The sequence below is a fragment of the Sorex fumeus genome, unplaced genomic scaffold (genome assembly GCF_029834395.1).
Source record: "Sorex fumeus unplaced genomic scaffold, SorFum_2.1 ptg000098l, whole genome shotgun sequence".
Lineage (NCBI taxonomy): Eukaryota > Metazoa > Chordata > Mammalia > Eulipotyphla > Soricidae > Sorex > Sorex fumeus.
This window is the reverse complement of record NW_026606155.1, coordinates 2,723,900-2,739,506: the sequence shown is the minus strand read 5'-3', so window position 1 is coordinate 2,739,506 and position 15,607 is coordinate 2,723,900. Positions and strand designations below refer to the sequence as shown.

The window sequence follows — 15,607 nt, the reverse complement described above, 5'->3', positions numbered from 1 at the left end:
ACCTCTTAGCCAGTTGCAAGGGGAAGATATTACTGAAAACACTTGTGAAAATTTTGCTGGAATTTTTTTTTTCTTTTGGGTCACATCCAGCGATGCTCAGGGGTTACTTCTGGCTCATGCACTCAGGAATTACTCCTGGCGGTGCTTAGGGGACCATATGGGATGCCGGGGATCGAACCTGGGTCGGCCGCTGTGCTACCACTCCAGCTCCTTTTGCTGGAATATTGGTCACTGTATTAAAGTGAACCTAAAGCCACAGCTTTCTTCTCAGCCGGGTCGCTATAAAGTACAGGAATAAGAGACATTGGTGTCTTATAAGAAACTCCTAGATAAGGGATGTAGGTGTCTCATAAGAAATAAGCTTCATTTGTTCATAAGAAGGCACCCCTTATACTGTCTGTCTGGCATGTACTAGGCTTTGAAGTAATAAAAGCCGGAGAAGGGCAGTAGTCCAGTAGGGAGCGCACTTGCCTTTCACACAGCCATCCCTGGCAGCATGTATGGTCCCCAGAACCCTGCCAGGAGCGATCCCTGAGTGCAGGGCCAGGAGTTAGCACTGAGCACAGCCAGGTGTGTGCCAAAACCAGAAAAAGACAAAAGCCTTTTTTTTTTTCTTTCTTTCTTTTTTTTTTGGTGGACCTACTGCCAAGTGGTCAGGATGTTAGATCTGGTCTCTGTGAACAGGGAACATTTTCTGATGTTGCAGTGGGCTCGGGAAGAGTCTTTTCCTTATGGTTTCATGCCAATCTATAATAATCTTTTATGATTTATATTTACTATGCTTAAGAGTAAAACTGGGCCACTTTTTTTTTCACTTAAACCTTTTGGTTTAACATAAATATCCCAGAGTTTTTTAGCTTAACATAATATTCCAGAGAAATATCACGTCTCTGAGTGTGAGAGGAACTCTTTGCAGGGAGTGTTCATCTGTGCATTTGTTCCGCCGTGTGTGGCTGTCAACTGCACGGGATCCTGCACAGGGAGGTGTGCAGGTGTGTGCGTGCAGGTGTGTGAGGAGGGGCTCCAGACTCAGGTACCGGCTTGCCCGGGGCTGCTCACTTTCTCCATTCACTGCCCCTTATATCTAAGAAACATTTACGCAACACCCACTGCGTTATTCGTCATCCATTGTCTCGCCGGCCCCAGTAACGTCTCCTTCGTCCTAGCCCTGAGATTGTAAAAAGTGCCATATTCAACGCTCTTTCAGAGTTAGGAGAATGAGACCCATCATTGTTACTGGTATTTGGCATATTGGGTACGCCACGGGGAGTTTGCCAGACTCTGCCGTGTGGGCAGGTTACATTCGGTAGCCTGCCAGGTTGTACAAAGTAGGAATGAGATGAATTACCGCTGCATAGGTAAGTAAAAAGATGTGTACACGTCAGTTACTGATAATCTAAAGGAATTTCTTTTAAAACAAGTATTAAAGATATTGTTTGACCCTCCCCCACACCCCCCATCCCCATGTTCACAACCCCTTCTGGAGTCACCACTTCTGGGGGATGCCCAGCCGCGGAGGGCCTCGTCAGGAAAAGAGCATCTGCTCAAAGGGCCACAGGTCCTGCCTGGCCTGGACTCACCTCTCAGGAAGGAGAAGCTGCTAGGACCGAGGAGATAGTACAGCCACCAGGCACTGGCCTTGCACACAGCTGGCCCGGGTTTGATCCCCAGCACCGCATATGAGCATGTGAGCTCATACAAACACCACATATGCCTGAGCCCTCCCCTGACCACTGCCGGATGTGGCTCAACCCTCTTCACCTCACCACCAAGTTCCCATCCCCAAAGTAGCTGCTGCTGGTCTGAAATATATTTTTTTAAATAGAAATTTTTGTTTATTTTTACTTTGGGGGCCACACCCGGCACTGCCCAGGGATTACCCCTGGCCTGGCACTCAGGAATTACATCTGGTGGTGCTCAGGGGACCGTATGGGCCAGGGATCAAACTCTAGTCAGCCGCATGCAAGGCAAGCACCCTCCCCACTATAATGTCTCCCCGACCCCAAAATAGGATTTATTTTTATAAATAATTTTGAGCTCCAGGGAATTCAGTCCTGTGAACTTAGAAATTGAGTCAGTGCAGAAGTTTGCCCATTATCAACCCTGAATCCTGCCTCTTCCATGTCTTTAGGCTAGATCACGAAAAATTAGACTCATTTCCTGTAAAATTTCTTCCCTATTGATGATCGATGACCCTGAGCCGTTTTCCTACCCTTCCTCAAGAAGCTCGTGAAATCTGTAATAAAGATGATTCCATTACACTGGGTGAAATGGAAGCGTGGTTAGTTTTATAATAGCTGTTTCCTGGGCACTTAAGTGCCAGACTCATCACAAAGCACTTACCGTGCATTTTTGGATCTCCCTACCTTAGCCCTGAGATATGGGCTAAGCTGGACGAAGGGAGGTCAGCTCTCTGGGACGAGTGAAAGTGGCAGAGACACGATTAGACCCTCGTTGTCCAACTCCGGAACGTGTTGCTCGCCACTGAGCGTGCTGCCGCCTCTCACGGGGCCACAGGATTCTCTCAGATTGAGGATGAAGATAAATCAGTCTACCTTCTGCTGACCTTGAAAATGGCGTTGTAAGGGGAAATAGTTGCGATGCTTGCGGTTTCCTCTGTCTACGAAATTGTATGAGTTGCCAGCACTCCCCTGTGATAACCAGTCTGGAAGTATTATTGATCTGCCAATTCTTTCAGACAGCATATGGAGGGCCAGAGTTTCTAGAGATGAATATGAAATAGCATGCCTACAGATGAGAAGTAGAACTGATGCCAGTTTTATTTTATTTTTTTATTTTTTTATTTTTTTGCTTTTTGGGTCACACCCGGCGATGCACAGGGGTTCCTCCTGGCTCTGCACTCAGGAGTTACTCCTGGCGGTGCTCAGGGGACCCTATGGGATGCTGGGAATCGAACCCAGGTTGGCCGCGTGCAAGGCAAATGCCCTACCCGCTGTGCTATTGCTCCAGCCCCTGATGCTAGTTTTAAATTTATGTAGTGCTAGATCTGTGGCGTTACTCTTTCTCCATAGAAGACAAGTATAGAAACCTAGAGTTCACTCTTTGCCACTGGCAGATAACACAGGAACTAAGCGGGTAGATTGTGAATTTGAAAACTGAGACTAGTGATACCACGTGGAAAGGGTAGGCTAAGAAATAGGGGAAGATAGTAATAAAGGTAATACAAGAAAAAGGTATGTTAACCTCCGGTGATATGAGAAAAGAACTGCATTCATATGATTTATTCGTTACTGATGCACTCCCAAAAATAATTATGAGCTGCAGTTTGAGGGGACTCAGGCAGTGATGCTGGTCCTGAGGTCTGACTGACTTGACAGAAGATACTGCTTTCAGGTATACAATATGTGATTGGATACTTATAGATTATGAAATGGTCTCCCCAATATGGCATTAATATCCATCACCATACATAATGTTAAGTTTTTCTAGTTCTTTCTCTGCAGAACCCGGCAGGCTACCAAAAGTATCCTGCCCACACGGCAGAGTCTGGCAAACTCCCTGTGGTGTATTCAATATGCCAAAACCCAGTAACAATGATGGGTCTCATTCTCCTGTCCCTGAAAGAGCCTCGAATGTGGCACTTTCCAGAATCTCAGCGCTAGGACGAAGGAGCCGTTACTAGGGCCTGCTCGAGGAAATCAATGAATAACAGGATGACAGTGATACAGTGAAGAACTTTGAAGATCTACCCTTTACAACTTTGAAACACTGTATTATTGTCCCTATGCTGTATGTTATGTTAATGGTCTGTCTCTGTGGTTTTTTTAAAAATTGATCTTAAAAAAAATTGATAGCTCTCCAATAAACACAAGCTGGGGGTGGGGCTGCCACCCCCTGCCGAGCTCTGTTAAGCATTTTCCTAGGTAATGGAGTGTGACTTTATTTACACTTTGTTTCGCTGGGGCTGTCTTGCTCCCTTTACCAAGGTCTTGCCTGCTAGGCGCTTCATGGCGCAACACCATGAAGCTGCTTGGTAAACACTGAACTGGCCCATTAGTTACTGTTTTCACACTCAGGCTTTTTCCTCTTAGTTTCCTTTTCCTTTCTTTTCTTTTTCAGGATATGGAGGCCCAGCAGGTTAATGAAGCCGAGTCAGCCAGAGAACAGTTACAAGATCTGCAAGAACAAATCGCTGGGCAGAAAGCATCTAGACAAGAGCTGGAGGCAGAGCTGGACCGGCAGAAGCAGGTGGGTGTTCTAGAGCAGTTCGTTCTCAGGGTCAGCCTTGCCCCCGAGGGGTCACGTGAGGAGGCTTCCCAGGAAAGCAGCTTATGGACGCTCCCAGGGGTTCTCGGGCATCGCTGTGCTGGGGACCCTCCCACCTTATTCTCCTGCCGTGACTCCTCATTGTTTGCTTTTCTGTGTTTAATTTTCTTTGGGGGCCACACCTGCTGGTGCTCAGGGCTTACTCCTGTCTCTGTGCTCAGGGGCCATTCCTGGTGGTGCTCAGGGAGCCATATGCAGTGCCAGGGACCGAACCAGGGTCAGCTGCATTCAGGGTGAGCACCCTGCTCACTCCACTGTATCGCTGGCCCCTCGTTGCCTGCTCTTTTTTAACATGAGAAATAGAGGCACAAAATGCGTTGAGACTTACCTTTCAGAGACTTGCTACACAGCTGATCAGAGAATGAGATGGAACGCACAATTTCTGTCCCAGAATCCAGAATCCTTTCTACTTTTCTATTTTGGTTTTTTTTGTTGTTGTTTATTTGTCACATCTCCTTGTCAGGTTTCATCTGTGTAGGACGCTTGAAAAGCACCAACTGATTTTTATATTTCATTACATTTACATTTCTTAGAAGGAACAAACAATATTAATCGAAATGCAAATGTAATATCAGTACCGTATTTCACTCCTTCTGTTTGAGATAAAAATACAAATCCTGTTGAGGTGGGTTTTCTTTTTTAGTTGTTGTTGCTCCTTTCCGTTTTTGGGTCACATCCAACAATGCTCAGGGTTTACTCCTGGCTCTGCACTCAGAAGTTGCTCCTGGCAGTGCTCAGGGGACTGGATGGGATGCTGGGGATTGAATCCAGGTTGGCCACTTGCAGGGCAAACGCCCTACCCACTGTAATTTCTCTCCAGCCCCGACAAACCATATTCGAAAGTATATTTTACTGTCAGCAGACGTCTCCTACCTAAACCAAATTACTTTACATTAATAACTTACATCATCATGTCACTATGGACATAGTTAAACATACTTAGAGCTACATTTTAGAAGCAAGATTCTGTAATGTTCCTAACAGTGTAATTTACTGAATGACGGCATTATCAGAGGACTCAGTACATATTATCGTAGTCAGTTCTCAGATCATCACTGTTCATTCTACAGCAGAGAAAAACACGCTTATGGTGTGAGTAGCGTTTAGGACATTCTCTGCTTATTCTTTAATGTTTGGGCTCCACCCAGTTGTGCTCAGGGCTTACTCCTAGCTCAGATCATATGCAGTGTCCAGGATTGGACCCAGGTCTGCTGCATACAAGGCAGGCGCCTTATTTGCTCAACTCTCTCTCCAGCCCTGCTTATTTTTAGTCTTTAATGGTTTGTATTTTTAAGGGCCACACCCAGCGTTGCTCTGGGCTAACTCCTGGTTCTGTGGTGAAGGTTCACTCCTAGCATGTTTGGGGACCATCCTGGGTGTCATAGATTGAATCCAGGTCAGCCGCATGCAAGGCAAGCGCCCTATGCACTATCCAATCTCTCTGGGCATAATTTTATTTATTTATTTATTGAATCTCAGTTACAAAGCTTTCAGGTTTAAATCTCAGTCTTACAGTGACCAAACACCCATCCCTTCACTAGTGCACATTCTCCACCACCAAGAACCCCAATATACCCCCCATCCCACCCCTCCCTGTGCCTGTGAGGCAGATGATCTCCACTTTCTCTTTATTTTGATCACACTCATCATTTCAACAAAAGATATACCATTATTATTTGGAATTTTCCCCCAACAGTCAAACCTGCTGAAAAGGCATCGTGAAATAATTTTTTTTTCTATTGCTGGTTATGAAGACCATATGATGTCTGATATTTACACGGCAGTGCCTGGCAAGCTACCCGTGACGTATTCGATATGCCAAACACAGTAACAATTGTCACAATGGAGACATTACTGGGCCCGCTCAAGCAAATCAATGAACAACGGGAGGACGGTGGCAGTGACAGTGATATTTTACTAAGTAAATCTGGAAGGATTTCTGTCAAAAGCCATGTAGTTCCGAGATTGGTTTGTGTGCCTCTGGGGCCATGGCCATGCTGGAGAGACGCTCGTGGGGGGCAGCTCGTGGTCTCAGTGGGGCAAGAAGGACGTGCCAGTTCCACTCCCCATCCCATGAGGCCACAGTTACCCTGTCACCGCCAGTTCATACCTGGCTGTCCATTAAGCTCTGAGGCGGTAGCCACCATGCCACTGGGGGGGAAAAAGGCGGAAGAGACAGACACCCTTTCCCTCCCAGCGGGGCAGGGGGAACGGGCACGGCGCCATAGCTTAATGCATAGTCCGTTCACATTTCTGCCAGAAGCTGCTGGGTTCCAAATTAGGTCTGTGGTGCCTCTGGCCGTAATTCTTTAAATATTTTTTTTTAAGTTTTTGGCTTTGGGACCATACCTGGCAATGGTCAGGGGTCACTCTGGTTCTGCACTCAGGAAATCAGTGTTGGTTGAGGGGCCATAAGGGATACTCGGGATTGAACTTGGGTCAGCCACCCTGTCCAAAGCAAGTACCTTACCCGCTGTACTATCTCTGTAGCCCCTGTATTTTCTCAGTTAGTATTTATGACTTCTAAAATTTATTTTATTCTCGGAGAAATGACTCATTTTAATTTTGAAATCACATAAGTTGTTCTCTGTAGTGAGAGCAAAATTCACTGAGTAGCAAAACCTGCAGGCTACATTTAAGCTCTGCTAGATAATGCAGTTATAGGATTAGCTGTCCTTCTGGACATTGCATTTAATTTATTGAAGGACCTCTCATATTTTAAAATAAAAAAAATGTAATGTTCTTGTTGGCTAATGAGATCATTCTCATTTTATTATGGCAGATGGTCTTAACCACATCCACTTCCAGTGTCCTTTTGGAAAAAAAAAATCTGGGAGTAATGAGGAAAGTGCAACTGAACGTATCTGCAGGCTCTTCCGCCAGAATCAGATGTAAAGGGCTTAGTCTAGGACTAAACAGCCCCTTAGTACTCCTTACCAATTCAGGTCATTTCCATCTTAAATTTTTATGTTAGCCTTGAACTTAAAAGAAATCAGGCAATCCATCTTACAATCCATGTGATTCTCCCACCCTAATTTCCCCCCGACTTTTTCCTTATTTCATTTTTTTTCCCCTTTTTTCGAGGCGTGGGAGGAGATTTGGGCTGTGCGTAGTGGTACTCGGGTTTCCTGGCTCTGCCAGGAGTAAACTCTGGTGGTGCCCAGGGGACCATATGTGGTTCTGGGGGTTCAAACCAAGACACACAGAACGCAGAGCAAGAGCCTTCACCCTGTACTGTCATCTCTCCAACCCAGCGTCTCATTCTTTGCAGTCTGTGAAACAAGCAGGTTCAGCTTCATGTCTAAAGTTGATGTGACACTTTGATGCTATGTCACATTTACTACCTCACGTAGCTCCCAGCCTGATGCCAAAGGTACACAAAAAAGATGCTCAGCATCATTAAATGCGCATTGAGACCTCAGTGCATGCCCTCAGAGCGACATCCCTGCATGCCCACAGTGAGATATCCCTGCATGTCCTCAGAGCCACATCTCTGCATGCCCACAGTGAGACATCCCTGCATGCCTGATGTGCAATAACTGTAACTCGTCTTACTGTAGAGTGTTACAGGTTATTTTGAAAACAGGGTGCTTTCTTCACATGCAAGCCAACCTCATTCAGTGACTGCCACTGCATATGGTACCCTGAGCACTACCAGGAGCAACCCCTGAGCCCAGAACCTGGAAGAGCACTGTAGCATCTCAGGATGTGGCCCAGCACTCCCCCACTCCCCCCAAAATTCAGAGTTTTAGGTTATACACTTAATCAGATGATCCAGTTGTCATTTCTCTATTTCTACTCAGGAAAACTAAGAACATGACCACATAAAGCTTGTGTGTGGAAAGTTGTATGTGCTGAATTGGTGACTTTCCGTCACACCTCTTCAAGACTGTTCATCTCTTCCTTCAGTATGTGTTCAGCAAATATTGACGATCTGCTATGCGTCAACACTGCCTAAGGCACTGGGGATGGACTCGCGATTTAGCTGTTGTGTGTTTCTGCTTCACTGTAGGAATTCCGCTACGTAGAAGAAGACCTGTATCGAACAAAGAACACGTTACAAAGCAGAATTAAAGATCGAGAAGAGGAAATTCAGAAGCTCAGGAATCAGGTATGACTTAGCAACCATAATTTGTAAAACGCGATATCTGGATATATAGGTTTTTTGGTTTGGTTTTTTTTTTTTTAAGGGAACAGCCATGACTTTTCCCTCTTCTGTATATCTGAGATCTGTTGTTCCAATAGAGCGGTAAGTGATGTCAGCCTGATACAGAATTTCCACCCAGTGCTATGTCGGTCTGTAGCTCGCTTATAGAGGTATCTTAGAGACAGAATGATGAAAAGGGATGTGAATTCCTCCCAAGTTCTCTACCTTCTGATTCTCATGGTAGTTATGCTACTTGCCAATTTCTTGTTTCTCCTTCCTAAATCTTTTTTGGGAGGACACCCAGTGGTGCTCATTATTTCAAGCTCTGCACTCAGGAGTCACTCCTGACAGTGCTCGGGTCCATGTGGAATGCCAGGATCGAACCCCGGTTGACCGTTTGCAAGGCAGGTGCCCTACTGCTTGCTCTCCTGTCACTGCCGTCCCTGATGATAGATCTTCTTTCAAGATGTCTATCTTTTAGAGTCAGGATGTGACTCAGTTTTCGACTCGTACTGGCACCTGTGAGACCCTGGGTTCATTCCCTGCCGCTCCAAGAGAGAAAAACTTATTTTTAAAAAATCTGTCTTGGCCCAGAGAGAGAGTTCAGGGCTTTGTCTTGTCTTGCATCGGCCGGAGAGGCAGTGCAGCTAATGTGTTTGCCTTGCATGCAGCTGACGTGGCATCCTGTCTTTATTCCCGGCACCACATGTGGTCACCTGAGCGCTAGCAGTTTTGCTCCTCCACGCACAACATACATACATGCCTGTCTTTATAAAGTGCCTAAGATCTTTTTTCTGGTTGGCTTTTTTTTTTTTGGCTTGGGGCCACACCCCACTGTGCCTGGGGGCTTCTCCCAGCTTGGTGCTCCAGCGGTGTTCTCTGCGTTACTTGGAGAACTAGGTGGTGCTGGGAATCAAACCCGAGGCCTCCCTATGGAGGGGAAGTGCCTTACCACTGAGCCACACGCATGGCCTGCCGAGACCTTGTAATTCTGAAAAGGAATTACAAGGAAATACAAAATTGTGGAAATTACAAGGAAATATAAAAACTAAAGGAAAATAATAGGTGCCCACCACCCCATTCACCCACACTTTCTTGTGTTAACCCCTAGAATCAGGTAGTCCTTCCTCTTGGAAAGAGCTCGTTCTTTCGCAGTTAGCAGATTGTCTTAAGTAATGGACTCAACAATCATTGACTTCCTTTGAACATGAAAAGCAAATCATTTTTGTTTTTTAAGTTTCAAGCTTTCTAGTAACCCACAGTTGAAAATCCCACAGGGCAGAGTCTGGCAAACTCTCCGTGGAATACCAAATATGCCAAATACCAGTAACAATCATGGGTCTCATTCTCCTAAAGAGCCTTGAATATAATCTCAGGGCTAGGGTGAAAGAGATGTTACTGGGGCCTGCTCGAGGCAATCGACGAATAACAGGATGATTTGTGATTTGTGACAGTTGAAAATGTTTTGCGTTTTAATTTTGCCTGTTTGCTTGCTTTGGGGCCTTTGCTCCTGGCCAGTGCTCTGGGAGACCACCCTGCTGTGCTGGGGACCAAACCCTGGGCTCAGCACCAGAGTCTCTGCCCTGCCCTTTGAGCCGTCGGGAAGGACACAAAAAAACACTTAGCCATGGATGAAAATTATGATGGATTGGATTTGGTCAAAGTTAACATTTTATCACAAGACTCTAATCAAGAAAATGAAATGAGACTAACCACAGGCCGGGGAAACATTTACAAGGCCCTGTAACCAAGATAAGGAGCCTTGATAATTAAATGAAGATGCACCACTAACATGCATTTTTTAGGGGCAGGGGATCAAACCCAGGGTCTCACCAATGGAACGCATAACTTGAGTTTCCAGATGTGTAAAGCATTTAAATACTGTGTATAAATATTGGTAAGAGTGACCAAACAAGCACCTGAATAGATGCTCAAAATCTCAGCCTTCAGAGGGATGCAAATTCAGACCCACAAGCTGCATTACTAATACACTCGCTAGAATGGATGGCAATTCAATAGCAGAGGTGTGGTACTGTTCAGTAAGACTGACAGGTTGCTGTCCATCTTACTAACCTTCTAGCTCAGTACAGGTGAAGCCACATCATCCGGATGGCTCGTATGTATCACAGTTGGAAGTAGTCAAAATAACTCAGCAGCACCTAAATGGGTAAACAAGTTGCAGACTTCTCAGCAGTAAAAAGGCACTGATAATACAAGGAATCGCTTGGAGCATTCTTTTTATTTTTATCGTAATGTGTCACTTCCATTAATCAGAAATGGAAGTATAGGCAAGACTCAATACTGGTTCCCCAAGCAACGCAGAGGGCACCCTGTGTTGTATGGGCGTGATGGAAACCGTCTCTACTGTGAACTGCACATCGATTAACCAGTTGCGCGTTTGTCAGCTCACTACCTGAGATCTGGGCCCCAGTGCATTTCCCCTCAGCTCACACGTGCCAAAGTAGGGAGTAAGTTAATCAGCCCCAGTGCTTCTCAGCGGGGGCTGTGTGACACTCTGTGGGCCCCCGGGATATTCCATGGCAGGGCATGCATGAAAATCACATACACAGGGCATCATGGCACAGACTAGGGGACCAGCCCATAGGAGAGGGGTCCCAGGAAGGAAACATAGCGGGCAAAGGTTGAGAAACACGGGGCTCCAGGGGCTATGTTTGATTTATTTTCACTTTTGGGGTCACAACCGGTGATGCACAGGGGTTACTTCTGGCTCATGCACTCAGGAATCACTCCTGGCGGTGCCTGGAGGACCCTATGGGATGCTGGGAATAGAACCGGGTTGACCGCATGCAAGGCAAATGCCCTCCCCACTGTGCTATCGCTCCAGCCCCCCAGGGGCTATGTTTTGTCCCTTTGTAAAAACTAGCATTTCTGCTTTCATGCAGATCCGTTGCTTCTCTGTTCACTGAGATTCCAGGTGATGGTTTGCTATGGGCCAACCCGGCACCAGATTGTGGGAGTGCTGAAAGGGATTTCGGGGAAAGGGAGCTTCTTTCCATCTGTCCTGTGTTCAGTGTTTTGTTTTTTTTTTTTTCCATTTGCCACCATCCCAGGAGCAGGGAAACTGAGGCTGAGACTGGGCAGACGGTTGTAGCTTAAAGTGGCAGAGCTGGGGCTGTAAACTTCACTCTCTTTTCCAGACTGCACGCAGGCGGTGATTCCTACCTTTGGAGCCCACTGGCCATTTCCCTGAGGAGTCAGGGTTAGTCCCACTGAACAGAGCTGCCGAGTGACCACGGCCAGCCCAGTGGGAAGCCTGGGGTGAAGGGCCCAGGGGGTGGTGCTGCTGGCCGTGTAGTCTGGGTACCCAGGCCGCCCCAAGCGATGTCAGGACTTAGCACCACACACCTGGCAATGCGCAGTGGACCGTGTGTTTCCAGGAATGTGACCTGGGTCAGGCCTGTGCCTGGCATGTGCTAACCACTGTACTATCTCCCAGTCCCGCAGTGGGGATCTGAGGTCAGCAAGGGCTCGAGTAGAAAGGACTACAGGGAGATTCTCGGCTCAGGTGGGGTTTGGGGGGGTGGAGGGACCGATAAGAATGGGGAGGAGGGAAATGGTGGTAGCAGAGAGCGAATAGAAGTAAGGTGAAGCACACAGCCGACCCGGGTTCGATTCCCAGTATCCCATAGGGTCCCCCAAGCACCGCCAGGAGTGATTCCTGAGCGCAGAGCCAGGAGTAAGCTGGGGGTGGCCCCCAAACCAACAGACATGAACAACCAACCGTCAGCCTGTCCCGGCTAGGGAGTTTTTCTGTGAATACTGGTGAGAGCCGTCAGCCACGGGCGCGTTTCCCTCACTCAGCGAACAGAGAGTGCGGAGAAGGCGCAGCCGATTGTCCGGAGTCTGAGTCGGGGGAACAGCAAGGCAGGCACTGTGCTAACAGCTGCTGGATTGTAAGGGCTGTGGGGGCCTTAAGTCTGTTTAGATTTCACTGGATGGAATTCACGTAGAAGGATGCAAGGGGAGAGAAGGAGGGAAGTCCGTGCTCCAGAGAACTCGGGCTTCTCCAGAGCTGAAACAGCAAAGAGCCACAGACACAGGCGGGCGAGCTGGATTCAGGGAAGAGCAGGGCAGATTGGGAAGGATTTTGAATTGAGGGCGAGAAGTTTGGACGGCGTCCTGTGGGCCGGCACTTTCAAATATTTTTCACGGTTGGTGCCACAGGAAGCCAGTTTGTGGCACATGTCCAGAGTCACACTCATTTAACACATCCAAAACAAAAGGGAAGTTTGCCAGAACCTACACCCGGGCCTCCCCAGACCGTGTGCTCGGATAACATCCACTTCTGCTGTTTGCCGGCTGGGGCTCCTCGGGTTGGTTTCGTGACCCACGGCTGGAGTTTGGAAACCTTCTCCAAGGACTGAGTTAAACGCCCCGGTTCTCACCCGTGGGGATCGAATCGTGGGGTGTCTGCCATGTGACTCGTGACCCTCTGCCCTTTCAGCTCACCAACAAGTCTCTAAGCAACAGCAGCCAGGCCGAGTTGGAGAATCGCCTCCACCAGCTGACGGAGACGCTCATCCAGAAGCAGACCATGCTGGAGAGCCTCAGCACCGAGAAGAACTCGCTGGTCTACCAGCTGGAGCGCCTGGAGCAGCAGATGAAGGCCGCGCCGGGCGGCGGCAGCAACGGGTCTGCCATCAGCATGCCGGGGCTCGACGGCGGAGACGGTAATGCCAGGAGGGGCTCCCAGGACAGCTCGCGGGCCGCGTTTCCAGCTGTGCTCGGTGCTGAGGGTTTTGGAAAGCGACCTTTTTACGGAGTGGGGAGAAGTTTCCACCAGTGCAGCACCCGCTTCTCCGCTGCCCAGCCTGGGGCACCCGTGATGTGACCAGAACCTGGTCGGTGGGCCCCGCAGGACCCCTCACCAGGAAGGGATCTGGGAGAAGGGGACCAGGGGGGCAGGAGTCATGTTAAGGGGCTGGAGTGACCGTATGGCAGGGAGGATGCTGGTTTTGCACATGGCTGACGTGGGTTTGGTCCTCGGCACCCCATGTGGTCCCTAAAGCCCACCAGCCAAAACAAAAAATCATATTAAATATTTAAGACTCTGAACAGCGTGTTAGAGGTGAAAATGGGAGGATGGGAACGCCTTTGGGCAGTAGTGGAAGGCATATTTTGAAAGACAATATTTGCTTTAATTAACAATTTTTCATGAGTTTTTTTTTTTTCTTCTAGTGCAGCAAGATAGTTTTGTGGTGGTGGTGGTTTTGTTTGGATTCTGGTTTTTGAGCCACACCCAGAGGTGCTCAGGGCTCGCTCCTGACTGCACTCAGGGATCACTCTTGGCGGTGCTTGGGGGACCCTGTGGGGTGCTGGGGATTGAACCCAGGCCGGCCGCGTGCCAGGCAGGTGCCTTACCTGCTGTGCTCTCTCTCGGGCCTGGAGTGCAATGTTCTGAAAGTTGGCTGTGGGGGTGTCTTACATGGAATGTCTATTCAGATGTGACTTTCTTAGGAAGCTGGTTTTGGGATCTGCTTGAATTTGCCGTATTTTTCTTTCAAACAGGCACACGCCTGCGGAACATGCCCGTGCTTTTTAATGACACAGAGAGTAACCTGGCAGGAATGTACGGGAAGGTCCGCAGGGCGGCCAGCTCCATTGACCAGTTCAGGTGAGTGACAGGAGCGGTGACCGACCGGGCCTGGGACATTGCCCAGTATCTTCAGGCTGATGCTCGATTTCTTTCACAGTATCTCAGTGTTGTGCAGTGATTTCTGGAGGCCTACCTGTGTTTTACTGGATGGTCAACTGACCATTTCTTAAGAATATGAACTCAATTTAAAAGGCTCTCCTTAAATATTACTGAGAGGGGTCATTACAGCAGGTAAAGGCATTTGCCTTGCACACAACTAACCGGGTTCAATCCCCGGCACCCAGTAGGGTCCCCTAGCCCCCACCTGGAGTAATCCCTGAGGCGGCACCAGGAGTAAACCCTGAGCACAGCTGAGAAGACCCCCCTTCCTGTCCACCCCCCCCCAAAAAAAACAACAAAACCCCAAAAACAAAAATATAGAGAAAGCCTCTATTGCACACAACTGCATCCGTGTAAATATGTCATCCTGGGCCCATGATACAGGTCATTAGTAGAGCACGTGGTTTTCTTTGTATGAAGTCCTAACTCTGTTCCCCAGCACCCAAAATAAATGCAATGAACGTTTTATCCCATTAATTTATCATCTGATTAGAATTTAACATGCTATAATGGATAAATGAACAGCACTCAGTTCATATTTTATATACGCCTGTGTGTGTGTGTGCATATGTGCGTGTACACGTGTTTATGTGCGTGTGTGTGTGCGCGCAGGCATGCTTGTGTGTGTGCATGTGTTTGTGCGTGTGTGTATGTGTGTGCGTGTGTGTGTGCGCAGGCATGCTTGTGTGAGTGCCTGTGTGTGTGTGTGTGTGTGTGTGTCTGCACACACGCGTGCACATGGTCTAGCGACCTGGCCATGCAGGTCAGACCTAGGTCCCCCACAGGCAAGCTGTGGACTCCAGTCCGTGAGCATCTCCCAGCCCTCTTCTCTCTATATTTTTTTAATGAACTTTTTCTTTGCCGGGGCTCCTTCTGAGACTCCGGAGCACTGGGGCTCCAGTGCGCAGAGGGTAAGGAAGTGGTCGGAAACAGACCTTGGGTCCTGTGTCTGCGAGGAGTTCTCTCCTCGGGCCTGAATAAGTCTGTTCAGTCCGACGTCTGCCCTGTCCTTCGGGGCTGCGGAGCTGGGGTGTGGCTCTGTGGTGGGACGCATGGCTGGGTTCTCGCCCCGTGGACTGGAGGCCACACGTGTGCACATTCATCAACATAGGAGCTCATGTGTACGGATGTGCTCTGCCATCGGCCCACATCCTAGACCCTAAAAATAGGGGATTTTTTTTATTTTGGGTTTTTGTTTTTTTTCTTTTGATTGCGGGGTTGGAGCATACCCAACAGTGCTTAGGGGTTACTCCTGGCTCTGTACTCAGGAATTATTCCTGGCAGGAATCAAGGGACCATAGGGAATGCCGGGGACTAAACCTAGGTAGGCTATGTGCATGGCAAGCACCCCACCTGCTATGGTGCCGCGACAGCCCCTGTTTGAATTGCTTAGAGAGCCTGGAGGAACTTCTGCCCAAAAAACCCCCCAAGCGCTCGCCCTTTAGCGTGTGTGAGCA

At 48.2% G+C, this 15,607-nt stretch overlaps 1 protein-coding gene across 2 annotated transcripts in view; it reads left to right on the top strand.

The window, feature by feature from the left end:
• The window catches only part of GOLGA5 (golgin A5), a 39,452-nt gene that overhangs the window by 21,141 nt on the left and 2,704 nt on the right, over positions 1 to 15,607 (top strand). For both annotated transcript variants that reach the window (XM_056133516.1, XM_056133517.1), the window contains exons 8-11: positions 4,081 to 4,209; positions 8,300 to 8,398; positions 12,900 to 13,125; positions 13,964 to 14,069. In XM_056133516.1, the coding sequence (XP_055989491.1) occupies positions 4,081 to 4,209; positions 8,300 to 8,398; positions 12,900 to 13,125; positions 13,964 to 14,069 (560 nt within the window). The remainder of the gene's footprint in view (positions 1 to 4,080; positions 4,210 to 8,299; positions 8,399 to 12,899; positions 13,126 to 13,963; positions 14,070 to 15,607) is intronic.